The 27,771-nt window shown below is 45.5% G+C and overlaps 1 protein-coding gene across 6 annotated transcripts in view; it reads left to right on the top strand.

Moving 5' to 3' along the window:
- The first annotated feature begins 2,269 nt into the window (after nucleotides 1-2,269).
- Nucleotides 2,270-27,771, top strand: part of DHDDS (dehydrodolichyl diphosphate synthase subunit) — a 35,259-nt gene continuing 9,757 nt past the window's right edge. For 2 of the 6 annotated variants that reach the window (XM_078145565.1, XM_020983197.2), the window contains exons 1-7: nucleotides 2,284-2,389; nucleotides 4,207-4,323; nucleotides 8,074-8,190; nucleotides 9,433-9,575; nucleotides 11,907-12,023; nucleotides 13,245-13,346; nucleotides 20,359-20,473. In XM_078145565.1, the coding sequence (XP_078001691.1) occupies nucleotides 4,261-4,323; nucleotides 8,074-8,190; nucleotides 9,433-9,575; nucleotides 11,907-12,023; nucleotides 13,245-13,346; nucleotides 20,359-20,473 (657 nt within the window). In that variant the 5' untranslated portion in view covers nucleotides 2,284-2,389; nucleotides 4,207-4,260. The other 4 variants (XM_020983198.2, XM_020983200.2, XM_020983199.2 and 1 more) reach the window with 4 other exon arrangements.

The raw sequence follows: 27,771 nt of genomic DNA, 5'->3' as shown, positions 1-27,771 counted from the left end.
CAGGCCTGATTATCTAATGCTTCTCGTGTTTACAAAGAACCTTCTAAAAACATTTTGTAAATATTCTGGGGAGTCAGGAGGAATGCCTTTCTAAGTATCCTCTACTGTGGCCTGTGTGCCAGTATCAAATCCTCATACCCGGCAGGCCTCATCAGAACAGGGCTTCAGATTTCCCCATTTCCACTCCAGTGCTCAGGCTAACCTTTTGGTGGCCCCTTTAGGAGCTGAATTGAGTCGAATGTCAAAACTGGCATTTAAAGAGTCAGGATGTTGAAAATGGGACAAGGAACAAGAAAGCTTTAGAAAAGCCTGTCTTGCCCTGACACGTCAGACCCAAATTAGTAGAGTATGTAATAGAACTCATCTCCAGTCTGCTTTGGGCCCACCATAGATCCATATGACCAAAGGGAGATTTTTCTTCAGGCAAATATAGGGTTGAGAGGGCTTAATAATGGCTCATATTTATATGTGTGTAAATAAATTATCTCACAATAACTCTGAAGGTTAGTTGTTATAATTGTCCTCACTTTATAGATGAGGAAATTGAGATTAGGGGTCCCAGCCAGTGGGTGTCTTAAGCAAGGTTGCTCCATCCAATTCTTGCACTAACCACCCAACTCCTCCTCTTAGGCAAGCGGCCTTAACCTTAAAGGTGTTTTGGAATCCTTCAGCAGTGTGGCAAGGCTAAGGCCTGCTTTTCAGAATAATGTTTTTAAATGCATAAATACAAAGAATTACAAAGGAAACCAATGATACTGGAATACAGTTACCAAAATGTCCAAAACAGGTTCACAGACCCTTGCCCCACTGGCTTCCCTTCCTATAACTTTGATGGACTGGTCATAAGGCAGACTATGTGAAGTAATTTTTTTTTTAAATAAAGGCATTCTGCAAACTTCCAAGAACACTGTCAGAATCAGTGGCTGTCTGAGAAGCACATAAATGATGTGGATATTTCTTTATTTGAGTCAACTCTTTCCCCTTTCTCTTTTCGTGAATTCTGAGAAAATTAAAACTTGAAGGTCATTGTTCTTGGAATGTAAGAGTGGCCTGCCTATTGGAAGGATATTGCTCCTGTGGGTAGGAGTTTGGGATTCTAGCCCCAGACCAGACATCAACTTAGTGGGTGATTTTGAGTAAGTCATTTATCCTCTGTGGCCTTGGTTCCATAGAAGCATTGAGAAGATTCCTAAGGGCCTTTCTTGCTCTGGACAGTTTATGATTCTGTGGCCTCCAACGTTCTGATTAAAAACAAACCTAATAACCCCTCAGCTGCTTTTGAGTCATTTTGTGGTCATCTTACTGAAATTCAGAAACCAGTTCTGGCCCCAATCTAGTACACGTGGGAGGAAACTGACATTCTATGTTCTAAGAAGAGCAAGGGGCGGGAACAAGCATTTATTAAGCACTTACTATGTGCCACAGACATCGTTAAGCACTTTACAAATGCCTTATTTGGTTCTGGCAACTACCTTGGGAGGTAAGTGCTATTATTATCCCCATTTTACAGATGAGGAAACTGAGGCAAGCATCTCTTAAGTGATTTGCCTAGGGTCACACAGGTAGTATGTATCTTGAGGTATTATTTGAACTCCAGTTTTTGCAAATCCAGCCCCAGCACTCTAACCACTGGGCAACCTAGCTCCCTCTATAGAAGGTCACTTTTAGCTCAGGAGTCAGGAAGATCTAGTACACAGTAAGCACTTAATAAATGCTAGTTTCCTGCCTTTGGCTTCTAAGGCTCTCTCATTTCAAGTTCCAAAGTCCCTTCCAGCTCTCTGACATTCTGTATCCTGCTCTGACATCCCCTGTTCTAAGGGCCCTCCCACCTCTGACATTCTTGCTTAAAGACCTTTCTAGCTTTGACTTTCTAAAAGCTTTCACTTTTCCGCTATTACCCTCTCTCTTCTAATTCTTCCCCCACCCAACTCTGCCATTTCTTGTTCTAGGCTTCCCCGCCCAATTCCCCCTTTCTCCACTCCCATCCCCAAGGGAAGGCACTGCCATTACAGTTCTCTGTGCTCAGATCTCTTCTAACTCCTCTTGCAGCCCTAATTTCGCCCTCCCAGTTCCCGCCCATCCCCGCGGCCCCCCTCCTAGTCTATGTGGTCTCGTCCTCAGACAGCCTCGGGGACGTCACCCCCTGTTCAACTCCCAATGGTACACGCCAAGCGCACAGCGATCTCAGAGGCGCGCGGACTGCTCGCTGTGCGCATGCGTAGCAGCTGCAAGCCCGCCGCGAGAGGCTCCAAGTTTGCGACACGAATGCGAACTAGGGAGGAGGTGGCGAGTCCCGGCCGCTGGCGATGACGTATTTTTCAGGCGACCGGCGCTGAGGAAGTACCGGCCTCAGTCTGAGATCCCTGAAGGTGCGGGCCGACGGCCAGTGGTGAGGAAGGCAGGGCTCCCCAGGCTGGTGGAGCTGGGCTGAAGGAGGCCTGGGGGCCTGGGGAGGGACGCTCTAGGGAGAAAGGAGGACCGAGCGAGGAAGGCAGGAGGGGAACACGAAGCGGAGGGACAGAGAGGCAACTGAGGAGGGGGGCTACCTGGAGGAGGAGGGGGAAAGAGAGGCAGGGGTCTGCCTGGAGGAAGAGAGGAGGGGGTTTGCCTGGAGGAGAGGGGAAGAGAGGAGGGGGTCTGCCTGGAAGAGGAGAAGGGAAGGGGGGGCTGTCTGGAGGAAGCGGAAGAGAGGAGGGGTCTGCCTGGAGGAGGAGAGGGGAAGAGAGGCAGGGGCCACCTGGAGGAAGAGGAAGAGAGGAGGGGGTCTGTTTGGAAGAGGAGAAGGGAAAGGAGGCTGCCTGGAGAAGGTGGGGGCTGTCTGGAGGAGGAGAGGGGAAGAGAGGCAAGGGCTACCTGGAGGAAGAGAGGAGGGGGTCTGTCTGGAGGAGGAGAAGGGAAGGGGGACTGCCTGGAGAAGGGAAGAGGGTACCTGTCTGGAGGAGGAGAGGGGAAGAGAGGCAGGGGCTACCTGGAGGAAGAGGAGGAGAGGAGGGGACTACCTGGAGGAGGAGGAGGGGGAAAGAGAGGTGGCGGTCTGCTTGGAGGAGGAGAGGGGAAGAGGGGGAGTTGCCTGGAGAAGCAAGGAGCTGCCTGGTGAGAGGGAGGAGAAGGGGGCTTCCTGGAAAAGGAGGAAAGAAGAGAGGAGGGGGCTGCCTGGAAAAGGAGGAGGGAAGAGAGGAGGGGGGCTGCCTGGTGGAGAAGGAGGAGGGAGGGAGGAGGGGGCTGCCTAGAAAAGGAGGAAAGAGGAGCAAAAGTTTGGGGTTGCCTGGTGGAGGGGGGAAGAGAGGAGGGGTCTGCCTAGAGGAGGAAGAGAAGAAAAGGAGGGGGCTGCCTGAAGGAGAAAAAGAAGAGATGGCTGGTTGAAGGGAGAGAGAGAGGGGGAAAAGAGAAGGGAGACTACCTGAGGGAGTTCCCAAAGGGGGAAGGAGTAAGGGGTGACCTAAAGGAGGATGAGAGGAAGAAGAGTAGGGGTGTTCTCTGAAGGAGGAAGAGACGGACTGAAATAGGAGAGGAGGGAGCCTCTTGAGGGAAAAGGTATGGAGTAGGGGAAAGAAGAGAAGAGAAAGAGAAGCTCTTAGGGGGTGTAGGGGAAGAGGAGAGGAGGAGGCTCCTTTGGCTATGGGAGGGGGGAGAAGGAGAGGTCACTTAGTGGTGCCCTACCGTAAGGGTTGTGTGGGTGTTAGCTTGGTTTTGAGGGAGTAGTCAGGTGGTGGTGGGAGGAGTATCAGAGCTGTTGTTGTTATCTGTTGTTCAGTTGTTTCAGTTGTATCTGATCTTTGTGACCCCATTGGGGATTTTCTTGACAAAGATACTAGAGTGACTTTTCCATTTCCTTTACTGGATCGTTTTAAGAATAAGGAAACTGACTAGCTCAGGGTCACATAGCTAGTAAATTTCTGAGGCCAGATTTTAACTCCCAAAGAGGAGTCTTCAGATTTCAGGCCCAGCACTCTGTGCACTATGGCGCCACCTAGCTGCCCTCAGAGCTATTATAGTCTCTTTTCCTTTAGTGTCCCATGCTTGTGTATTTTGTTGCTCTGGAGTGGAAAGTTGTTCAAGGCCTGTACCTATAAGATCATCTCCAGCTGGGGTTTTATTTCTGGCTGTTCCCTAGTGTCCAAGGGACAGGAAAAGGTGATATCTCCTGGAGTCCCTATTGTAGCTAGATCCTGGAACTTCTCATTGATATGTGTTAATTTTTCTCAGGTGCTACTCGTTCTCAGGAGACCCAAGTCTAGTTTCCTGAAGGGACCAGAGACCATGTCATGGATCAGGGAAGGAGAGCTTACACTCTTAGAGCGGTTCTGTGCCAACATCATTAAGGTAAAAAAAAGAGTTTAGGCCATGTGCCCTTTCTAGCTTAGATGGGATATTATGTAGGGAGTGGATTCTTAACCAGGATCTATTCTCCCCAGCTGTAACAGGGGATACAATTCATTTTTACAGACATTTATTTTATTTTAATTATTTTAATTAAAGTTTTTCAGTTAACAGTTATTTTCTCTCTTTCCTCCAATATGCCTCCCCCATTAAGAAAGAAAAAAGAAAAACAAGATTCTTGTAAGAAATAAGCATAGTCAAACAAAAACAAATTCCCCTTTGGCCATGTCTCTTTCTGCATCTTGAGTCTTCTCTGTCAGAAGGTGGGCAGTGTGCTTCAGTGTTGGTTCCCGGTATTGTAGCAAGTCATTTCATTGATCAGAGTTCTGAAGTCTTTCAAACTTATTCATTTTTACAGTGTTGTCACTATTGTATATATTGTTCTCCTGATTCTTTTCACTTTACTCTGCATCATTTTATACAAGTCTTCCCAAGGTTTCTCTGAAACTGTCCCTTCATTTCTTAAAGCATAATTCTTGTGACATCATGTCAGACTTGCTTGCTACGGATGAGACACTGTCCTCAGCATTGGGGATATAATGATATAAAGCAAACACACCTTGCCCTCTGGAAACCTCCCTTCTGTTGGAGGTCAGGAGAGGTAGACATACATAGTAATTTGAGGAGGGAGAAAGCATGAACAACTGGAGGTATCAGGAAAGACTAGAGATGATCATTGATATAAGCTAAGGTTCTTCTAAGAGGTCGAGATGAGGAAGGAGTGTGGGCTAGCTCCTTGTATTCTATGTCCTAGCTGAAGGCTAGCCCTTTAATTGATGACTCCTTCATCTCAGCGTTCTGTGTCACCGGGGGAATGTGTGGCGAAGGATGGTACAATGGGAATTTATCACACTACAAGGGGAGAAAACCATCAGACTTAAAATCCTCTAGCAGCGCCATCCTCCTATATAATTTTTTTTTTGGCCTGTACCTGGGGTTTTATTTGTGTAGGAGACTTGCAGGGAAGAAAACCGCCAATGCAGATGGACAATTGTATTGCAGTTTATCCTCTGAGGACATCTGCTGAGCCCAGCTTGGGTCAGAGGTAGGGCTTGAGCTTGGGTCCTTTTGACTGGGAAGCTACATTTTTATCTATGTGTCTGTTTACAAAATGTACCTTACATCCCTCTCCTTGGGAAAATCTTTGAAAGAAGCAAGAAGTTAAGTTAGAAAGGTGTGGGCAGGGTAGTAGAAGCAAGTTGTTCCATTGGTTCAGTCATTTCTAACTCTCCATAATCCCTGGCGTGGTTTGCCATTTCTTTCTCCAGTTCATTTTCCAGATGAGGAAACTAAGGCAAACAGAATAGAGTGACTTGCCCAGGATCCCACAGCTTAGTAAGTGTCTGAGGCCAGATTTGCACTGAGGAGAATGAGTGTGTAACATGAGGAGAATTGGACGATGTTGATGGTGAGGTGGCTTCTCCCTCTTAGTCCTGTGAATCTGTAGGTTGCTTATCCAGGCATGAGCAGAACCAGGATTAGAAGCCCAGGGCCCTAGCTCTCAGGTCAGCCCTTTTCACACTGTATCCCAGCTACTCCTGGTTCCTAGTGGCAGTCTCAGGAAATAGAAGGATTAAATATCTGTTAATGAACAAGTTATTTTGGAATGTTAAAGAATTTAATTGATGTTGGTTCTTCTTTCAGACCTTAGTTATATCTTCATGAATTTCTGTGGTGAAGCTTTTATCATCTGCTACGTGTCGCTTGTCTACTTAACCAGGCTGGTATTCAGAGGACAGACACATACTTGAAGCTCTTCCAGCTCGGTGTAGGGCCTGCTAGACCTCAGGGCCACTAGCACAGGCCTTAAGAGGATTACAGGAGCAGGGCTTGATTGACAGGATAAGTTAGTTAAGTATTTATTGTGTACTTAGTGCTAAGTACTAGTTATAGCTTATCCTGCTCCTTGAGGACAGGTTTGCTTTTTAAATTCTAATGTGCAAATTAAATAAAGAGGGGGCAGCTGGGTGGCACAGTGGATAGAACACCAGTCCTGGATTCAGGAGGACCTGAATTCAGATCCGGCCTCACACACATAATACTTACTAGCTGTGTGACCCTGGGCAAGTCACTTAACCTTGTTGCCTACTGGAGAGAAAGATATGGTGTACAACTAAAACACCTCTAACGTGACATGCTTAAACAAGCCATTGATGATGAAAATGGGAAATGGTTGGAGGGATGGATGTTGGCACATTATGAAACATGGTTTGCTGAAAGACTGACAGGATTTCAGATGTGTGGGCTGGGGGAAGTATGGTAGAGAAAGGGCTTCTCCAAGCCTTGGTTGTTCTCTATGTAAATTGACAGTATGTTCCTCCAGTAAGGGTCTTCTGCGACCTATCACAGCTGTGCCAGCATACAAGCTTTGCCCACGTTCTGCCAAGCAAGACAGGCTGCTAAAGGACCAGCCTAGCAAAGTTCAGAGAAGCTCCTTATAGCTTGATCATAAAGGATTTTTAGCCACAGCAGCTCATTCAGCAGCCTCCTAGAGGCCTAGAGAGATAGCAGTTTTTGTTGGAGAAGCCACCATGCCAGTGAGTTTATTAATCCTTGAACTATCTATCATTAATGAGAAAAATAATATATAATCCATATTTATTATTGTTATTAGCAGGATCTACCCCAAGGGTATAACATTCTCCAACCAGCTGGTAGATAGATCTTTCAGCCAGTTGCTGTTTTCATTCCAGTCTCCGTAAGGTTTGGGTTATCATGTTGGGAGAACAGCATGGCACAGTGGAAAGAATGCTGGAGGAGTCAGATGATGGGGTATTAAACCTTGTTCTGCCACTTAACTATCTGTGTGACTTTGGGCAAGGTAACCATAATTTGTCTGGACCTCAGTTTCCTTATTTATAAAATGAGGGGGTTGGACTTCAAGGTTCCTTCAAGCTCTACACCTATGACCAGTGCTGTTCATAAACTTGACTGTCACCACTCCTTCTTTTTCCCTTTCCTTCCCTACTGCTCCTGTCCTCCCAGTAGTTATCTTAAGACTTTGGCACTTGAGGAGATGGAAAAAAAAAACAGGTTTTTGCAAAAAGTTTGGGGACCTCTGTAATGATGTCAGCGACAACAAACAGATTGGTTTGGCTGGTGTTGAGAGGCAACACTGAGAAATAATGAGAGACTGGGCTTGAGATAACCTGGGAAGAGCAGCTGGAGGACCCATCAGTTGGCAAAAGAGAGAAGTCAAGGTCACAATCCCGGGATCATTTATTAAGCTCTCTGATGTATGTGTACTTTGCTAGTGACTTCACACGTATCCTGAGTGTCATACTGCTTGCCTTCTTAGTGGGTGGGGGAGGGGCTGGAGGGAGGGAGAGAATTTGGAACTCAAAGTGTAAAAAAAAAAAAGGATTAAATAAATAAGGTGGAGGTGGGAGGAACAAGACAGCATGCTAGGCAGTTAGGATACAAAGACAAAATGGAAACAGTCCCTTCAGGAGCTTAGATTCTACTGAATTGGTCTTAGGGGGTGATACGGAGCCGCTCCCTCTAGAGTATTTTTCTGTGCTGTGTCAGTGGGCCCTCTGGGAGCTGGCTGGGGGTGGGATGAGGGAGCTGCCCGGATTCTTCGCCTTCTTTTCATACAGGCCAGCCCCTGTTAGCTTGGGAATAAGGATCTTCCTGGCTTCCGGCTTCTCTCCTGTCACAGGCCTGGACATGATTTCTCTCTTGCCCCCATAGGCAGGCCCGATGCCCAAGCACATTGCGTTCATCATGGACGGGAACCGCCGCTACGCCCAGAAGTGCCAGGTGGAGCGACAGGAGGGCCATACGCAGGGCTTCAATAAGTTGGCCGAGGTGGGAGGCAGCGCCCTCGGGCAGTCTTTGGGGTTACTTGATCTTGGCTGCAGAGGCTTCTCCGCCCAGGAGCAGGTGGGAGGGCAAGAGGAACTAGCACTTACTACGGCGCCTGCTGTGCGCCGGTGCCAGACCCGTGCTGAGCACTTTACAGAGACGACCTCAGCAGATCCTCACAGTGCCCTCGCGAGGTGGTTTCTGTTGTGATTCCCTTCCCCCATTTTACAGATAAGGAGACTGAGGTAGGCACAGGCTAGGCCAGAGTCCCGTAGCTAAAAAGTGTCTGAGGCTGGGTCTGAACTCAGACCCTCCTGACCCCAGGTCTAGTGCTTTACCCACTGTGCCACTAGCAGCCTCTAGCCGTTGAACGGATGGTTCTTGCTCATGATTGTGTAAAGAGCTATTGTTATGTGAGCCAGTCTCCCCTAGCCGGCCAGCCTTCCTCCCTCCCTCAATGAAGGCCGTCACAGTGATAAGCTGAATATTCTTGATTCATTCTTGGACGAGGAAGCAGAGAGCTTATTTCTAAAACTGCCCATTGGCCTCCTGGAGTTTTGATTGATTTCAGCTTCTGCCTAACTGTTGTAAGAGGCTCAGTTTTGTCCTTTGTTCCAAACCACTTGTAGGGTGCTGCCCAGAGTGACTGCCATGGAGGTAAATTCTTTTGGATCTGAACAAAGATGTGTCCAGTTTGCATTGGGGTGTTAAAAGTTTGGGCATAGTTTGAAGTGCTTTGGCTTAGGGGAAGCTTTGTCCCCTCATCTGTTTGACTTGATTGACTCATACTTCCCTTTAGCCTCCAAGTATCGTCAGCATCTTGTCTTCTGATGCCAGCTTTGTTCTCAGATATAAAAGAGAATGTAGTTGAGAGCAGTTCTTAACTGGGTGATCCTTCCCTCTCCACCAGGATCATAACAGTTAATGGTGCTGGAGATCATTATTTCTTGTGTTTTAACATCATTCCTCAGTAATACTGTGAGGCTAAAATGACATCCTTGGTTCTACAGAGAAAAAGAAATTTCATTGTAGAGAGGTTAAATGATATACTTACAGTTACGTAGCTAGTTAATGAGGGGTCCAAGGACCAGAATCCAGCAGAATCCTGTTGTTCAGGTGAATTTTTTTTTCTGTCTTCATCTCTGTCACCTTCACAGGTTCTGTCTGCCCCACTTAACCATGAGGCAGGATATGAAGTGTCTCTCATCCCAGGGACCCTAGCACTTTCCCTTTCTCCCTTCTTAGACCCTGCGTTGGTGTTTGAACCTGGGCATCCGAGAGGTGACTGTATATGCCTTCAGCATTGAGAACTTCAAACGCTCAAAGAATGAGGTGGATGGGCTAATGGAGCTGGCCAGGCAGAAATTTACTCGATTGATGGAAGAACAGTAAGATGCCATGCAGGGGAGGGAGGGAGAGCATATTCCGTGTGTCCCCAGGCTCCTAGAGCGTATGTGTGCATATTCTGAGTTCTCTTGGGATGACCATAAGACAGACCCTAAAGCTCCATTCGTGGGAAAATAGGTGCCAACAGCAAGCTTGGTAATGGTGATTCTCCCTTACAGCTTTATGCAAAGGCTTGGTCCAGGGAGAGAATGTGGGAGAAGCCTTGAGGGACACCTTTCTCTTTCACTGTTGAGGAAAGAAACTCAGGGATGAATGATGAATTCTGAGGCTTGGAACTTCAGCTGGCCAGTAGGATCCAAGCTTCTGCATTCCCAGGCAGAAGGAGTGAGTGAGTGCCCAGCAAGTCTGCGGCCTCTGGCTGAGGCAGATCAAAGAAAGAAGCTCCTTAAAACTAGCTTTCAAGGAAACTAGCTCTGCCATCCCCACCTTCCATGGCTCACCCAGTAATCCAGGGGCAGTGTGACACTGGAATAGACACGTAAACAAACAAACGAAAGCTGGTTCAGGGATAGCCAGCTTGGAGCTCTTCAGAGCATCATGTCTGGCCCTTGAAAACAAGAAAAAAAAGTGAGTTACACATTATGTTGATTGAAAGTAATATTCTATCCTTTGAACAACCTAAAATGATATAATGTAGATGTGATATAAAGGTCCTTCAACCACCTAGAAAGAGGGGTGGAAAAGCATTTTCCTAACAGTGACCATTTTAGAGAAGCATTCCCCCCCCCAAAAAGAAACAAGAAACATTTATTTGACCTTTCGTAAGTGATGCATCAGTCCTGATCCTTGACCTTGCTCTAATTGGCCACCCTTAACAGAGTGATGTCAGTAAATCATTTTATAAAAGGTGGCAAAGTCTCTTCATTTGAAAACCTTCCCATTACCCAGGCAAGAAAGGTGGTCTGGTGTCTGTGCTTGTGTTTTATGTTCCTGTGATGCTGACGGTGAGGGAAATAGACACTACTTAGATTATAATAAAAGCACTTGACATAAAGCACTTTATGGTTTGCAAAGTGCTCTGTTTTTGTTGTTGTTGTTGTTGTTTTGGTTAGGCAGTAGGGTTAAGTGACTTGCCCAGCGTCACACAGCTAATAAGTGTTATGTGTTTGAGGCCATATTTGAACTCAGGTCCTCCTGACTCTAGGGCTGGTGCTCTATCCACTGCGCCACCTAGCTGCCCCCAAAGTGCTCTGTTTTAATACTTTCATTTGATCCTGTTTTTATTCTAATCGATCCTGTTTTATAAATATCCTGCCCATTTTACAGATAAGAAACTGAGGCTTAGGTTAATGACTTGCCAAAAGTCACACAACTACTTAATGGCAGGGATGGGACTCACAGCCCAGTTTTTCATTTATTCCACTACAGTTTGAGAATATATAGATCCTGGTTCCCAGTGAGAAGAGGCACCCCTGACCTTCTTACCCCACTCATTCTCTGTTTCCTGTTCAGTTCATACCATTCCTCCTCACTGTGTGCAGGAGCCCTAGGCCCAGGCCCAGGGGAAGGTTTGATAGCGCAGTGTGTTCTCCACTCTGGAGGAGCTTACAGTCTGAATCCTACAGGCATCTAGTAAGCTTCTGCTGTGTGCAGAGGCGCTGCAGTGTCCCCTGGGAATACAAAGGTGAGATGGAAATGAGGTTTTGCTGCCCAGGACTAGACATTCTCCTGGGGACTGTAGAGCTTACAGCGAGGACACTGAGGGAGGCCCAGAGAGGGAAAAAGGTTCACCCAAGATCATTAAGCAGCAGGGGATTGTCTGAGAACAAGAGGAGGAATGTTCATTCAAAGAATTTGGAGATGAGGTTGAGTGCCTACTGTATGCAAAGCACTGCTAGGGAAGAGGAGTTGATAATTCAGGTCCAGTGTGTGCAGTACCAGCATGTATAAATACACAGTACTCTAGTAATTATAATTCAAAATATGAAAAGTATCACCTACACATACGGGCAACTGTGACTTGGTAACAGACTGCGGATTTTTCACTAAGCATCAGGTGCTTTTGCGAGGATATCTGTCCCAGACCTCCTCCAGGAGCTTCCTTCAAGAGAGAGCTCAAAAGCCACCTGCCAGAGGCCTTCTTCCTCCAACTCCCAGTGGCTGGTGCCTTCACCTCTTAGGTTGCCTTTCATCTACTCCATATGTATCTTGTAGGGACTGATGAGTGTCCATGTTGTCTTCTGTATCAGAATGGGCAGTCTTTGAGGGCAGGAACTGTTTTTGCTTTTTCTTTGTGTTTCTGGTGCTTAATTAGCATAATGCTTGTACCTATTAATTGTTTCATAAATTTTTGTGGCTTGATTCCTGCACAGGGAGAAGCTGGAGAAGCATGGGGTGTGTATCCGAGTCCTGGGTGATCTTCAGTTGTTGCCCCTCGACCTCCAGGAGCTGATTGCAAAAGCTGTTCAGGCCACCCGAAACTATAGCAAGTGAGGGGGACCAGCTCCCAGTCAGGGTCTCTCTGTCTCCTTCCTCCCCTGCTAGGCTAGCCCTGCTGGGTCCCCTCTAAGGTTACTGGAAGACAAGCTTCTCACAGTTTGGGATGTTCAGAGCTCCTCTCCTTTCTGTTGAGGGAGTGAAAGGAGGAGAGCTAGGGCCACATTTTATAATATGTCCTGTTCTCCTTGTGAGAGAAGGAAGGAGAAAGGATAGGAGATTCTACTCCAAAGGCTGGTCCTCCTTGGGATTTGTTTTTCACCCTAGTCCTAATTTAAGGTAGAAAAGCTCTAAGTAGCTCTGCAGATTTAGAAGGGAACAGTGTTTAGATAATCAAAAAATTATTTGTTTGGCTTTCTTTTGCATAAGATTTGCCTTCCCATTTCTGCTTTGTTTATGCTATAACAATTAACTTAGATTCCCAATTCCCAGAGAGCACACTGACCCAAAGTGAAAGAGAGTTGGTGACCAGGTGTTCTTTGGGGTGGGGTGGAGTAGCAATCTCAGGATTAAAAACTAGACAAGTTGAATCATTGGATGTTAGAAAGGACCATTTAGAAATCTAGTTCCAGCCCCTTCTGATTCCTCCTCATTTTATCAGTGAAGTAACAAAAAGCCTAGAGAAAGAAAGCAGTTTGTCCAGAGTCACATAGCTTAGGATGTGGTAGACTAAGGATTCAATCCAGCTTCTCTGGACTCCTAGTCTAATGGTCTACAGGCTATAACAGGCTCTCTTTAGATAAAAATGACTGTATTGGACAAATCCACTGTACCCAGGCACATTCCCCTGTCCCAATCTCATCAAATCCTGGCTTCTTCTGAGCCCTGACTCATAGGGAGAATGATAACCATTGCAGAAGCCTTAGCAAACATGCAGTTTGAGCCTCCAAAGAGCAAAGCCAAATAAACTAGAAAAGAGAAGAGGCTCAGATCATCTTAGGCTTCCTTTTTGGATCTCCCTGCCTCTTTCCTCTGCCACTGTGGCTGGATCTCCTCCCAGGTTACCAGAAGACAAACGAAGTGTGGTGTGGAATTTTAAGACTTCCCTTTCTTTCTGTCTTGGGAGTGAACAAAGTTTAGTTGGTGATAGGTTTTTCATAGCTGACTTAAGTGACCCTTACAGATCAGGGCTGCTATGAATTAGGCTCTACCCCACCCCTCCTTCCCACGTCCCTGACTTCTTAGTGATTTAGTTTTGTTCTTCTCCTTTACAGGTGTTTCCTGAATGTCTGCTTTGCCTACACATCCCGACATGAAATCAGCAATGCTGTGAAAGAAATGGCATGGGGAGTAGAGCAAGGTTTACTGGATCCCAGGTAGCCCTTGTTACCTAACATGCTGACTAACTTGACTACCCACACTGGTGATTTGGGGTTGGGAATAAGCCCATGCCAGAGACATTCCAGTCCTCCAGCACATTCTCCCTGTCACAGTGGCAGGACTGGGGACTACCAGGACAGCTTCTGAGTTCAAGGCTTGGCAACCAATAGCTTACAAAATAAGGTGGTACAAGAGAAGGTTTGGGGTGATCTCCAATTTGGTTCCAACTCTGAAGTCACAGGCCCAGCTTCTGGGTTGAGGTTTCTGTACTCACTACCAAGTCAGACTACAAGAAAGTGAAGACACTTTAAAGCCAGCAATGATGAAATATCATCCTCTGACAATAGGTCAACAGGTATCCTCTGAACAGGTTTCTCAGTTGCCTGCGTCAAAGGCAAGGTTTGGTGGAGAGGCTGTCTCCTCATGCTTTCTGGTTTACTCTTCAGAGTGAGCGTCCCTCCTGGAGGGAGGTTTCTGGAAGTCGGAGTTAGGTAAATGCCATTTGGAGTGAAAAACATTGCCTACTTCTGTCATCCCTGATTGTCCATCCCTTTCATGTACATGACACAGTAATGTAGCATGCAGAGGGAATGGGCTGCTTTTGTTTTTTTTGTTGCTAGCAGATCTCAAGCAGAATTCAGGTATCTGATGGCAAACAAAACAAACATTATTCTGTTTCCTATTGGGCTGCCTGCTGTGTGGGCCAGAACTTTTTTCTGACTGAAAGGATCTTGACCAGTTGGCGAGATTACTAATTTGAGTCATTAATATCATAATGAGTAACTAATACTCTTCCTTGCTCTCCACTAAAGCCCTATGCCAACACTGTGGGCAACGATGATATTGGAGAAATGGAAACTAGAGCTTCCTTCCACTAAAAGCCACCTCCAGGGCTGCCTGTGGATTGGAGACGATTTGGGCGTCTCAAGGCTCTGCCGAGCCGGGAAAACTGACAGATGCTACCAGCCTGGACAGCCAAGGGTGAACAGGATCCAGAAACCAACCTCCCTTCTCACAGTAAAAACCTGGCCAGCCACCAGCTTCCCAACCAGGATTTTTTTAACTGATAAGACCTCTTTTAAACCAATTTCTACAAGAGGAGTTTCTGTTTGTGTCTGGAGAAAGTACCAGAGACCCTGGAAGTGCAGTATTTTATAGGGTACTCTTCCCTGTCCAAAGAGCTCATCCTAATTTAAGATGTTAGAGCTTACAGAGTTGTAAATTAATAATGATAGTAACCCCTATGTGTATGGTGCTTTCATGACCATAAAGTACTTTTCTCAGAACAAAGTTTTGAAGCAGGTATCTTGAGTATGAATCTTCCCATTTTGTAAGTAAGAAAACTGGCTTAGCAGGGTCACCCAGCCTGAGTGTCAGAGCTTGGGGCCTGCTGGAGTGGTACGTGCCTGTGATCCCTGCTGCTGGGGGCAGCTGAGGCTGAGGGATACTGTGAGCTGGGTATCATGAGTGGCAGTCAGCCTAAACCTTAACGTGGGTGTCTACATCAAGTCCTGTACCAAGTGTCACACTGGGACAGTGAGCCCCAGGAGCAGTTGGCCTCCAGGCTGCTTGTGGAGGAACACACTGATCCAGATCTGAAACAGAAGGTCAGCGCTTCTGGGGGAATGGGGTGGGGCCAGAGTGGCTGCTGGGCTTCCTGCCTGCTTGAGATTAGGGAATCCCATTCTCCAAAAAAAAAAAAAGTTAGAGCTCTGATTCAGCCCCAGGCCTCTCCCAAGTCCAGCAGGCTTTTTGCTAGACCATGCTGCCTCCCTTATTTTACAGGTAAAGAAACAACACACGGGGCAGTAAGTGCCCAAATCCACTGGCTCTTGGGCCACTGCTCTTCCCACCTAATTCAGACTGTCTGTCCCAAACACTTTCATGTCGTGTTTGCTTAACAGTTCTCAGAGATGGGTCTAGCAATGTAGATAAAGAGAGTGACAGATTGTTGCCAGGACTTATCACGGTCTGAACGTTTCAATCCTGAACTCAGATGTTCACATTAATCTCCAGATGATTAAGTTCTAAGGTAATACAGAGTACACAAGGCTAAATTTGTACTGAGACCAATTTATTAATATTCAAGGCCCAAAGAGAATGAAACACTCTCAATTTCTAGAATTTTCATTGCCCCCCTTCCAGGGTTTCCACTCTCTAGCATCAAGATTCCTGGCAAAGCAGTGTAGTAGTTCAATGATCATAGTATTCCCGTCTTTTAGACTGTGTCTTCTCCCTCTGGACGGTGCTAGAAAAACAGTGACAGAGTATAGCAGTCTCCCTCCTTTTCTTGTATTCCATCTTGACTCCCCCTCTTCTTTTTGCTTACTGTGTTTGCACAAGGCCCCTTCCATTTCAGCAGCCATTTCCCATGTGACTGTTTCACATTGGTTACATTTTGGGCTGACACTTTCCTGATGACATCCCTAGAATCCTCTTAGTATTTGTTTTCTAAAATTTTGAGTTCCAAATCCTCTCTGTTCCTTCCTCCCTCCCTCCCCTCCTCACTCCTTGAGCAGACAAGCAATTTAATATAGGCTATACATGCACAGTCATGCAAAACATATTTCCATATCAGTCATATTATAAAAGAAAACACAAACCAAAAAAAAAGTTTAAAAAACATATGCTTCTATCTGCGTTCAGACTCTATCAATTCTTTCTCTAGAGGTGGATAGCATTTTTCATAAGTCCTTTGGAATTGTCTTGGATCATTGCATTATTGAGAATCATTCACAGTTGATCGTTGTACAGTGTTGCTGTCACTGTGAAAAATGTTCTCCTGGTTCTGCTCATTTCACCGCTTTGCTTCACTTCATGTTAAGTCTTTCCAGGTTTTTCTGAGAGCATCCTGCTCATCGTTTTTTATAGCGCAATGTATTCCATTACAGTCATATACCACAACTTATTCAGCCATTCTCCAGTTGATGGACATCCCCTCAATTTTCAGTTCTTTGCCACCACAAATAGAGCTGTTATAAATATTTCTGCATGTATAGGTCCTTTTCCTTTAAAAAAAAAATCTCTTTGTGGTACAGACCTGGTAGTGGTATTGCTTGGTCAGAGAGTATATACAGTTTTATAGTATTTTGCTCCAGAATTGTCTCAAATTGCTCTCTAAAATGGTTGGATCAGTTCTCAACTCCACCAACAATGCATCAGCATCCCAATTTTCCCACATTCCTTCCAACATTTGTCATTTTCCTTTTCTGTCATATTAGCCAATCTGAGAAGTGTGGGGTGGTATCTCAGAGTTGTTTTAATTTGCATTTTTCTAATAGAGCATTTTTTCATATGACTATAAATAGCTTTAATTACTTCATCTGAAAACTGTTTTTGACCATTTATCAATTAGGGAATGACTTGTTATTATTATTAATTTGACTTAGTTCTCTGTGTATTTGAGAAATGAGGCCTTTATCAGAGAAACTTCCCCTTTATCCTGTTTTCCCCGTTTGTTCTATTCTCTCTCTTCCTTTCACCCTATCCCTCCTCAAAAGTGTTTTGTTTCTTCTGACTCATGCCTCCCCCAATCTGTTGTCTCTTCCAACAGTCCCCTATTCCTCTTCCCTGCTACTTTCCTATAGGGTAAGATAGATTTCTGTACTCAACTGAGTGTGTGTTATTCCCTCTTTGAGCCAATTCCAATGAGAGTAAGGTTCAAGTGCTTCTCCCTTACCTCCCCCATCTTCCCCTCCACTATAAAAGCTCTTTGATGCCTTTTTTGTGTGGGATAATTTATACTACTTTACCTCCCCCTTCCTCCTTCTCCCAGTGCATTCCTCTTTCTCAAACCTTAATTTATTTTTTAAAAATATCCCATCATATTCAACTCACACTTGTGCTTTCTGTCTATGTATACTCCTCCTAACTGTCCTAATAATGAGAAAGTTTTTAGGAGTTACAAGTATCATTTTCCCATGTAGGAATGTAAACAGTTTAACCTTATTGAATCCCTCATGATTTCTCTTTCCTGTTTACCTTTTTGTGCTTCTCCAGTGTTGTGTATGAAAGATTTTCTATTCAGCTCTGGTCTTTCCATCAAGAATGCTTGAGAGTCCTCTGTTTCATTGAACATCCATTGTTTTCCCTGAAGAACTGTATTCAGTTTTGCTGGGTAGATGATTCTTGGTTGTAATCCTAGCTCCTTTACCCTCCAGAATATCATATTCCAACCCCTCCAATCCTTTAATGTAGAAGCTGCTAAATCTTGTGTTATCCTAACTGTGGCTCCACGATATTGGAACTGTTTCTTTCTGGCTGCTTGCAATATTTTCTCCTTGACCGAGGACCTCAGCAATTTAGCTTTAATATTCCTGGGAGTTTTCGTCTTGGGATCTCTTCAATGTAGCAAAAGCGAGTTCTTTCCATTTCTGTTTTACCCTCTGGTTCTAGCATATCAGGGCAGTTTTCTTTGATAATTTCTTGAAAAATGATGTCTAGGTTCTTTTTTAGAAATCATGGCGTTCAGGTAGTACAAAAATTCTTACGTTATCTCTCCTTGATTTATTTTCCAGGTCACTTGTTTTTCCAACAAGATATTTCATATTCTATTTTTTAATTTTGTTTCATTGTTTCTTGATGTCTCACGGAGTCATTAGCTTCCACTTGCCCAGTTCTACTTTCTAAGTTCTTTTCTTCGGTGAATTTTTATGCATCTTTTTCCATGTAACCAATTCTGCTTTTTAAGGAGTTCTTCTCTTCAGTGGATTTTTGTACCTCTTTTACCATTTGGCCTATTGTGTTTTTTAAAGTGTTAGTTTCTTCAGTATTTTTTCTATGCCTCCTTTGCCAAATTCTTTTCCCAATTTTTCTTCTACCTCTGTTATTTGAGCTTTAAAATCCTTTTTGACGTCTTTTAGGAATTCTTTTCGACCCTCAGACCAATTCACTTTTTTTTCTTTGAGGCTTTGGATGTAACCATTTTGATGCTGTCTTCTTCTGAGTTTGTGTTTTGATCTTCCCTTTTAATATAACAACTTTCTATGATCAGGCTCTTTTTTGTTTGCTTATTTTTTTCAGCCTATTTCTTGACTTTTAACTTTATTCTAAAGTTGGGCTCTGCCATTGCAGTTGAGGGGGTACTGTTCCAAGCTTCACATTTTTTGTGCAGCTGTTTCCAGAGCTAGTTCTGGAGGTGGGTGTGAGTTTTCAGTTCCTCCGAGGTGGAGTGATCTACAGAGAGATGTGTTTACTACTCTTCTTGCTTGTGCTCTGGTCTGTGAGTGACCACTCCTCTCCACCCTGGAACTGTGACCAGGGTCCCTGCTTCCCCGCAGCCACGAAATTTGGTGTGCTAGTGCTCCTCCTTGCCCTGGGACCTGGATCCACGTGTGGGCAATGCTGATGCCAGTAAAGGGTCCTCTGTGAGCTGCCAAAGCCATTGCTGCTGATTGAGTGGCCCCCAAGGCCTATTGCTGGGGTGTTGACTGCGCTGGACTGCACTCCAGTCTGACCCCAGTGGAACAGACCTTTCCTGCCAACCTTCTAAGTTGTCTTGGGCTGGAAAATTGTTTCATCCCATCCTTTTGTGGATTCTGCCACTCCAGAATTTGTTTTGAAATGTTATTTAAAGTTTTTTGGAGGGGAATTTGGGAGCATCCAGGCAAGTCCCTGCCTTTTCTCCACCATCTTGGCTCCACTAAAATTATTTTGACCTTGGGTTTGAACTCTGCCTGTTATCTGCAATCAGCAAGTCTTCCCATTTGCCGATGAAGCCTAGCCAGGGAAATGCTGTACCTGACATCACCCAGCACAGTAATGACCGTGACTAGAGCCTCAGTCTTCTGACTCCCAGCCCAGATCTCTTTGTACCACATCATGTTGCCAGGACAGATTGAATAGTAGATCAAGGGAATCCCAGCTGGAGCCCCACTGCAGTGAAACTCTTAAGTGGCAGCCTTAATCTTTTTTCTCTTTTAGGTGCTAATGGTACTAACTCTTTTTATAGAGTAATTTACAGTATACAAAGCACTTCCACCCCCAGTGCTGTGAGGTATATTATGTGTGAATGATTAACCCCGTCTGACAAATGAAAAAGCAGAAAGAGGTGAGGAAACCCACAGCATCTAACTAGTAAATCTCAGAGTAAGGACCCACCTCCAAGTCTTCTGGCTCCTGGGTGGCTCTACCTTGAAGATCCACTCCAAGAGCTATTGACTGGGAACCAAAGCTCTAGTGAGAATAGCTGGTAGCACAGTGAGATAGCACTGGGTCTGGAGACCTGAGTTCAAATCCAGCCTCAGATACTTAGTAGCTATTTGACACTGGGCAAGCCACTTAACCTCTGTTTGCCTGAGTTTCCTCAGCAGTCAAATGAGGATAATAATAGCACCTACCTTCTAGGGTTGTTGTGAGGAACAAATGAGATCATAATTATAAAGTGCCTGGCTCATAGTGAGATTTTTTTGGTTGTTTTTGTTTGTTTGTTTTTGGTGAGGCAGTTGGGGTTAAGTGACTTGTCCAGAGTCACACAGCTAGTGAGTGTTATATGTCTGAGGCTGGATTTGAACATGGGTCCTCCAGACTCCAGGGCCAGTGCTCTATCCACTGTGCCACCTAGCTGCCCCCTCATAGTGAGTTTTTAAGAAATGCATGATCACTTCCCTCAAAATAGTGGAGTTGATTTTCCTATTCTGCACGTGAGGGAGATTGAGACAGTTTACTCTTCGGATAGTCACCATCAACACAGACAAAATTCTTTTACTTTTGTCTCTGAATCTCCTAAGATGTAACAGCACCAGCAGAATTCCTTTTCTTTTATTTCTGGAGATAGAGAAGCCAAAATAATTCTGGAAACTAGAGTGGCTAAGTGTTGAAACCTAATTGAAGCCTTTCAAATAACTGCTGTCCTTGGTTGAGGAAAGTTTCTTGCCAGAGAGGCAGTACAGATGCAGATTCCTTTCTTCCTGGATGAGTGGCAGGGGGAGGAGTGAAAGTCTAACACTGAGTCTGGGAGACTGCTCACTTCACTGCTGAATGTGCATCTGTCTGTCTTCCCTCATTCAGTGATGTGTCAGAGTCTCTACTCGATAAGTGTCTCTACACCAACAACTCCCCCAATCCGGACATCCTGATACGGACTTCGGGGGAAGTGAGGCTGAGTGACTTCTTGCTCTGGCAGGTAGGTATCCTTCAGCAGGGAAGGTCCTGGGAGCAAGGATTAGATGAGTCAGTCATTCCAAGGGTCCTGTGCCACTAGGACTTGAGAGGACCAAGGAGGAAGCTAACCGGTCCAGGGAATGTTTTTCCTGTCAGGACCTCATCTGCTCTCTCCACCTACCTGGGGGAGCCATCGAGAGAAGCTGGGATGGTTACAGAATTGGAGCTAGAAGAGACTTCCAAGTAACCAGATCCAGTCCAGACCCAAAGCATGAACCTTCCGCTGCAGCATTTCCAACAGCAGGTCACACAGCCCCTGCTTGAAGACTTCCAGTGATGAGCGACTCACGGCCTCTTGAGGCGGCTCATTGTACTTTGGAATAACTTTAATCATCGCAAGGTTTTCCTTAAAGTCATCCTACATCTGCTTCTTCCCATTATCACTAGTCCTGCTCATAGAGGGCCAGGCAGAACAAATTGAAGCCCTTGTCCACAGGACAGGCCTTCGTACACTTACAGAGAGTGCAGTGCAAAGTCCTGCACTCAGTAGGCACTTTAATATGTAGAAGCTGGCAGCAGGCATCTGTGTGCATGAGAGAGAGAGGTCCATTCCCAAGCTCGTCTTCTCCAGGCTAGACCTCTTCCGTTCACTAGCTGAACCTCATGTGGCATACTTTTGAATTCCCTCATCATCCTGGTTCACTTCCTCTGAATAGACTTCAACTTGTTACTGTCCTTCTCAAAATAAGTGCTATTTATTGCTTTTTGGAATACTTTTTTAAAAATCCCTAGTCCTTAAGTACCAAAGAAAAAGTGTGTGCTAAATTTTATAAATAAGGGGTTAAATGCCAAGGTTGGGTAGGAGCAATTTCAGGAATATCTGTACCTAGTCCTGTGAAACCTCATCACTGGATCAAAATCTGGAAGTCTGCCCAGAGTCAGACGTTTTCCTGTGTCCTCCAATGCTTGTTTCTTGGGAATGTTGAGCCAAACATCTCCTTTTACAGTTGGGGGAATTGACTCAAACAGTTTATTAAGCTTGTGAGTAGTGTCCCTTAAGACCGGAAAGGTCAGTCGAGGTCAGATGGTGTCAGGATCTTAAAAGCTACGTCGAGGGGTTCATATTTTATCGTAGAAGCTCCAGGAAGCCACTGAAGCTGGTTGAGTAGGAGAGTCACATAGTCACATCTGGGCTTAAGGAAAAGCCCTTTGCCGTCAGTGTGTGGAATGGACAGGAGATGAGGAGAAGCTTCAGGCAGGGAGATTGAGCAGGAGGCTGTTGCAGTAATCTGGTTGAGGTGATGAGGATCTCTATAGTCAGGTGGTAGCTATGAATGGAGAGAAGGGGTTGGATACAAGGGATGTTGTGAAAGTACAAAGAGCAAGATTTGGCAACTGATTGGATTTGTGGGAAGAGTCCTGGGATACTGAAAGGATGGTGATGCCTTGGACAGAAAGGAGGAGTTAGGAAGAAAGGGAGGGTTTGGGGGAAAGAGAATGAGTTTTATTTCAGCTATGTTGCGCATATCTGGGGCATCCCACTTGAAGTGCCCAGTAGGGAATTCATTATGTAGGACAGTCCTACACAACATGCAGCCCGCTAAAGTGGCCTGCAGGCAGTATGTTGTGCAGACCTGTTTTACATCCTCTACATTTTTCACAGGCCACCCGAAATCTGCCTGCATGCCCGGTGTAGGACAGGACATCAGTGATGAAGATTAGGAGAGGGATTGGAGCTGGAGATAGAGATCTGGGAATCATTTACATAGAGTTGGTAGTTAGATCAATGGAAGCTGATGAGTAGATGGAAAAGAAAAAGCCTAGGACAGACTCTTGTGAAGTTCCCACAGTGAGGGAGCATTAGAGGCTAGCGCAGGAGGATGAGAAGGCTCAGTCAGACAAGCAGGAGGAGAAGCAGGAGAGACTAGCATCCCAAAATGCCAGAGAAGGGGTAGTCTGCAGGAGGAGAAAGCATAGTCAGGGATGGCAAACGCAGCAGGACGAGGCCTGGAAAAAGACCTTCAGATTTGGTCGTCATAGGAAGTTAATGGCAGCTGATTTATTTTGAGAGAGTCATTTCAGTTGAGAGATGAATTTGGAAGCCATATTGCAAAGGCCTGGGAAGTGAGTAAGGAGACAAGTAGAGGCAGTGAGGAGTTTGCTTGAGAAGGGGAGTTTTAAGGACAGCTAGGTGGCGCAGTGGATAGAGCTCCAGCCTTGGAGTCAGGAGGACCGAAGTTCAAATCTGGCCTCAGACACATGATACTCACTAGCTGTGTGACCCTGGGCAAGTCACTTAGCCCTGATTGCCTCAAAAAAAAAAAGAGAGAGAGAGAGAAGGGGAGACTGGGGCTTATTTGAAGGCAGTGGAAAGGAACCAGTGGGCAGGGAGAGGATGAACATTTGAGGGGGCCACGATTGAGGATGCAGTCTGCTGGAGAAAATGGGAGTACCTGGGATCAAGTGCCCACATAGAGGGAGGGGTTGAGCTTGGCAGGGAGAAATAACCTAGTTAAGGTGCTTTATGGCCATTGGCTTGTTCCTATCCTAGGCGTCCCTTTAGTCTGTGAACTTCTTGGAGGCAGATCTCTGTGTACAACGATTGAGCCTTGGTGTAATGAGGTAGAGAAGATAGTCCTCAAATACCAAGACAGACTTCGTCTCATTCCCCTCTCCTTGTTAGTACTCCTAATCTGGAGAGCATTTATAAGAGCCAGATGTGTACAGATGTGTCGCATAAATATAAATTGGATTGTCTTTTTTTTTTTTTAATCTCTCTTTTTCAGCCTGGATTTCCTTTTGAGGAAATTCTCTTTAGCAGTGCAGCCTGGCAGCTGATCTGCAGTTTGTAGTCTCAGTTGCCCAGGACACTGGGAGATTAAGTGACCTACTTCTATCAGTATGTCAGAGGTGGGAGCCGCTTCTTCCTAACCCCAGACTGGCTCTCCACTGTCTCACCCTGCCCTCAGAGCGTGTGACGTTAGGAACCAGACTGATGTTAAGTTTAGCTTTAGAGACGTGCTGGTCTCATCATATTCTTCCCTGGTCAGACCCCACGCAGAGTATTGTGTTCGGCTCTGGGTGCGAGATTTTACAAGAGAGACCATATTGACGTGTCAGAGCGTGTTGAAGACAATTGAAGTTTTACGAACACTCCGTTGTAGGAACTGAGGATATCAATCCCAAAGTAAAAATAGCTGCAAGAAAAGGCCCATAGTCAGTCTTTTGATAGCTGAAGGCCCAGTGTATGGAAGGGAGAAAAAGTCAGGACAAAGACTTCACTGAAAGAGACCTTAGTGGTCATGTAGACCAAGGCATGAACCGCTTTGTGAGCATCTGTCCTCTGCTTTAGAGGCCTTTAATGATGCAACGTTTCACTGCCTCTAGGGGAAGCCTATTGAAGCTTTTAGGAAGCTCTTTTGGGATATTTCCCCCCTTAAATATTGAGTCTAAAGATGCCTCTAACATCCACCCTTTGGTTCTGGTTCTGGGGTCAAGGAAGGCAAACCTCAGCCCTCCTTCTTCAACAAAATTAATACTCTTTCAAGCAGGGCTAGGTAATCAGGTGTTCCTCTCTCCAGCACCACCACCCTATCCTGACCCCCACTTTTTAGGGTAAATACTCCTGGGTTTTCAACCAATTTTCTGGTGTTGATTTTTTAATCTCCTTATCACCCTCTTGACAAATGAGGGCACATATTAGCCAGGGAAGCAGGATATGGGTGGATAAGAGGAAGACTTTCTCATAACCAGCACTGTCTCAACAGTAATTGGGAACCTTGAGAGATCATCTTGAATCCTTTAGGAAGGTAACAATTCCATCATACTGTGCCATGGTCAGACCATATATAGTGCATTATGTTCAGTTTTCGGTTTTATACATTTAAAAAGGTACATGGATCTGCCCCTCAGGGATACCAGACTTGAGCAGGAAAGGACCCCAGAGACCACTCACTCCAACCCCTTCTTTAGTCTCCAGGGTGGGGTGACAGGCTGCAAGCCTCAGAGGTAGGATTTAAGCCCATGTGCACTGCATCCAGGGCCGGTGCTATTTATGCCACCTCACACTGGGACTCCCAGGCAGCAGCTGTGGAGGTTCACGGCCTCATGGGACCGACAGGCTAGCAGTACAGAAGAAGACATCATCTGTAAAGGGAGGGCTTTGAACTTCAGGATCCATCTCTTGGCCCTTTTAGCTTTCAGTTTGCCTTCTGCAGTGCCCATAAGTATCTGGGACACTTTACTTTTCTCTCCCGTAGTTGAGAGATCATGGGTTTTACAACTGGAAGAGACCTTGGAAATCACATAGGAGGCCAAATGCCTCATTTTATACATGAGGAAATGAGGTCTGCAGAGCCCAAGGTGTAGCATGTGGCAGAGCCACGGCTAGAAACGCTCTCTTCCCTCCGAATCCAATTGTCGACAGCTGCGCTCCAGCCAAGACAGAGTGACCATCTGTCATGCAGGGATCCTGGAGGGGGAATTCCGATGCTGGATGAGAGGTTGGATTCAAATGCTTCTAAGAATCCTTCCAGCTCTGAGTCTGGAATTCATTTATTTAAAACATCATCAGCTTTTTTTAAAATGGCCCTATTATTGTCTTAGCTACCTATAATCCAACACCCCTCTCCTGCCCGCCCCTGCCACTACCACCCTCAGTAATCTGGTCCTCATCCCCAAACACTTAGATCATTTGTTCCATATAAACAACATGCAAAAATCATTTGTACATCCAGTGGCAACTGGTTTACTTATTAAGCTGTATGATTCTGGATGTTAGAATCAGAGAAGTGAGTTTTGTTAATTGAATTCCTTCCTGGTGGCTGAATCCTGGTCAGACTTGTGCTTTAGAAAAATCATTTTGACAGACGAATGGAAGAGGAACAGGAATAGGGAGAGAGTTGAGGCAAGGAGATCATTAGAAGGCTATTGCAGTAGTCCAGGCAAAAGTTGATGAGGGCCTGCATAGGTAGAGGTGGTGGCTGTGTTAGTAGAGAGACTTCCATACAGAGGAGGATGTAAAGGTAGAAACAGGATGTGGCCACAGGTTGGACATATGGAGTGAGGGAGATTCAGGAGTGCATGATGGCAGCTTGGGTGAGTGGGAGGACAGTGGTATTCTCAACAGTGATAAGGAAGGGGGGAGGCTTTGGAGGAAAAGATAATGAGTTCTGTTTAGGACTGGTGGAATTTGAGATGCCTACAAGATATTCAATTCAAGTTGTACAAATGGCAGACAGTATTGCAGGAGCTCTGGAGTGAGATTAGGTCAGGAAATGAAGCTCAGGAGTCAGCTACTACGTAGACATGATAACTGAACTCCCTGGTAGCTGGTGAGAGCAAGCAAAACGGCACAGACGGAGAAGAGAAGAGGGCCCAGGACTGAGCCTTCGGTTAGTGGGGGGGACTTAGGTGAAGATTCAGCAAAGGAAGCTGAAGACTAGCAGATGGGTAGGTCAAGAACCAAGAGGGAGCAGTGTCATGAATGGCTGGAGAAAAGAGAGTGTCTAGGAGAGGGTGCTCAGCAAGGTCAGTCAGGTTGTAGAGAGGTCAAGAAGCGAGAGGACTAGAATAGGCCATTCGATTTGGCAGTTAAGAGATCACTGGTAACTGGAGACAACAATTTCAGAAAAATAGTTTCAGTCAAAGGTCAATTTGTAAAGGTTTTAGAATCAAGTTAAAGGAGATTTGGTCTATGTGTCTAGTGTAAACAACAAGGGGAAAGCCAAGGGGAGATAAAAGCCTAGACTGTCCTTTAGCCAAGACTGATGTGAATGGTTGGGTCAAGTGAAGGTTTTTTAAGAATGAAGAGACATGGGCCTATTGAGGAACAGAGGGCCTCTCAGAAAAATTGTTCCTACTTCCTCCTGGCCACTAGGAAGAATATTCCCTTAGGCTGCATTGATAGAAACACACGAGCTACTCAAGGAAAGTGATTGTCACACTTAAGTCTACCCAGACCACATCTTCTCAGTTTGGGCATCCTCTTTAAGAGCGACTTTAACAACTAGAAACTAAGGGCAAGGAATCTGAGGAATTAGTAAAGGAATTTTCCCCTGGAGAACTTGAGGGAGACATGATAGATTTCTTCAGATAATTTGAAGAGCTCTCCTTATAAGAAGAGTGAACAGACTGTGTGATATTGTCTGTAGTACAAGGATCCGTGGAAAAATGTGTGAAAAGTGACAGGCTTATGGAATGTAGTCTCTCCTTTGACTGGGTTTCGCTCAACATGTTTGACAGTCTGATAAAGGGGGCCTCAGGCTGTGTAGCTGATGACATCTTTCTCTCTCTTCATCCACTTGGTGAGAGTTCTGTTCCTCCCTTCCCATGTACCTATGACTCTGCCGGTGTTGTGTTGGGGAGCACAGCTAAAGACACGAGGAGGAAAATCCAAGCTGCCTCGTGGTGGTCTTAGGATCATGGATGTAGAGCCTGAAGGGACTCTAGAAGCCATCTCCTCCTTTTAGAGATGAGGAAGCAGGCCCAGGGAGTTTGTGATGTGCATTCCTTGAATAAGCATAGGATGAGGGCATTCCAACCCTGCTTCTCTGACTCTCAGACGTGGTGGTGTTTTCACCGTATGACGCTGGAAATATTACTAGAGGGGCGCAGCCTGTGACGTAGACCTTGTCTGTGCAAACTCGACTTTATCCCTAGTCACTCATGTCAGTGAAAATCTGTTTGACTTTAGAACTATTGCCCACCCATACACATAGATGCTGGGGTCCAGCTGGGCATTGAAGGGAGTGGTCCTTGGCAACAGCAGATTATCTGCAAAACAAAGTACAAACTGTGGGGGAAGCCTGCTTTTCAGCAGGTCAGGTGAAAAAGGAGGGGGGAATTTAACTGACCACAAGCTTTGATGAAAAGACCATGTAGTAAGCCAATGCAGTCTTGAGCTGTCTTAATAGAAATAGGTATTCAGTCATGGGAAATGATAGGCCCACTGTCCTTAGTACTGGTCAGACCACATCTGGCCTATTGTATTCAGGCCACTTTTTAAGTGGGGTTAACAAGTGGGAGAGTCCAGAAGAGGGAAAGCAGGATACTTGAGGGGTGGAGTCTGGAAACCATATGAGGAATAGTCGAAGGAAGTGACTAAACCTAAAGATGAGACTAAAAAGATATATGATTACTGTCTTTGAGAGATTTTGAGGAGCCCTTGTATAGAGGGGAGGCAGAGCTGTGCCCAACAAGTGGGGATCATGGTCAATTGGTGGCTCAGTCTGAGAAAGAACAAAACTGTCCACTGATGAAATGGGCTTCCACTGAGGAGAAAAACTTCTCAAGAAACTGGAGGGGATTGTGGACTAGATA

Source organism: Phascolarctos cinereus, unplaced genomic scaffold (genome assembly GCF_003287225.1).
Source record: "Phascolarctos cinereus isolate Bilbo 61053 unplaced genomic scaffold, phaCin_HiC Scaffold_726;HRSCAF=1367, whole genome shotgun sequence".
Taxonomy (NCBI): Eukaryota; Metazoa; Chordata; class Mammalia; order Diprotodontia; family Phascolarctidae; genus Phascolarctos; species Phascolarctos cinereus.
Note: the sequence above shows the minus strand (reverse complement) of the source record. Positions and strands in the feature narration are given on the sequence as shown.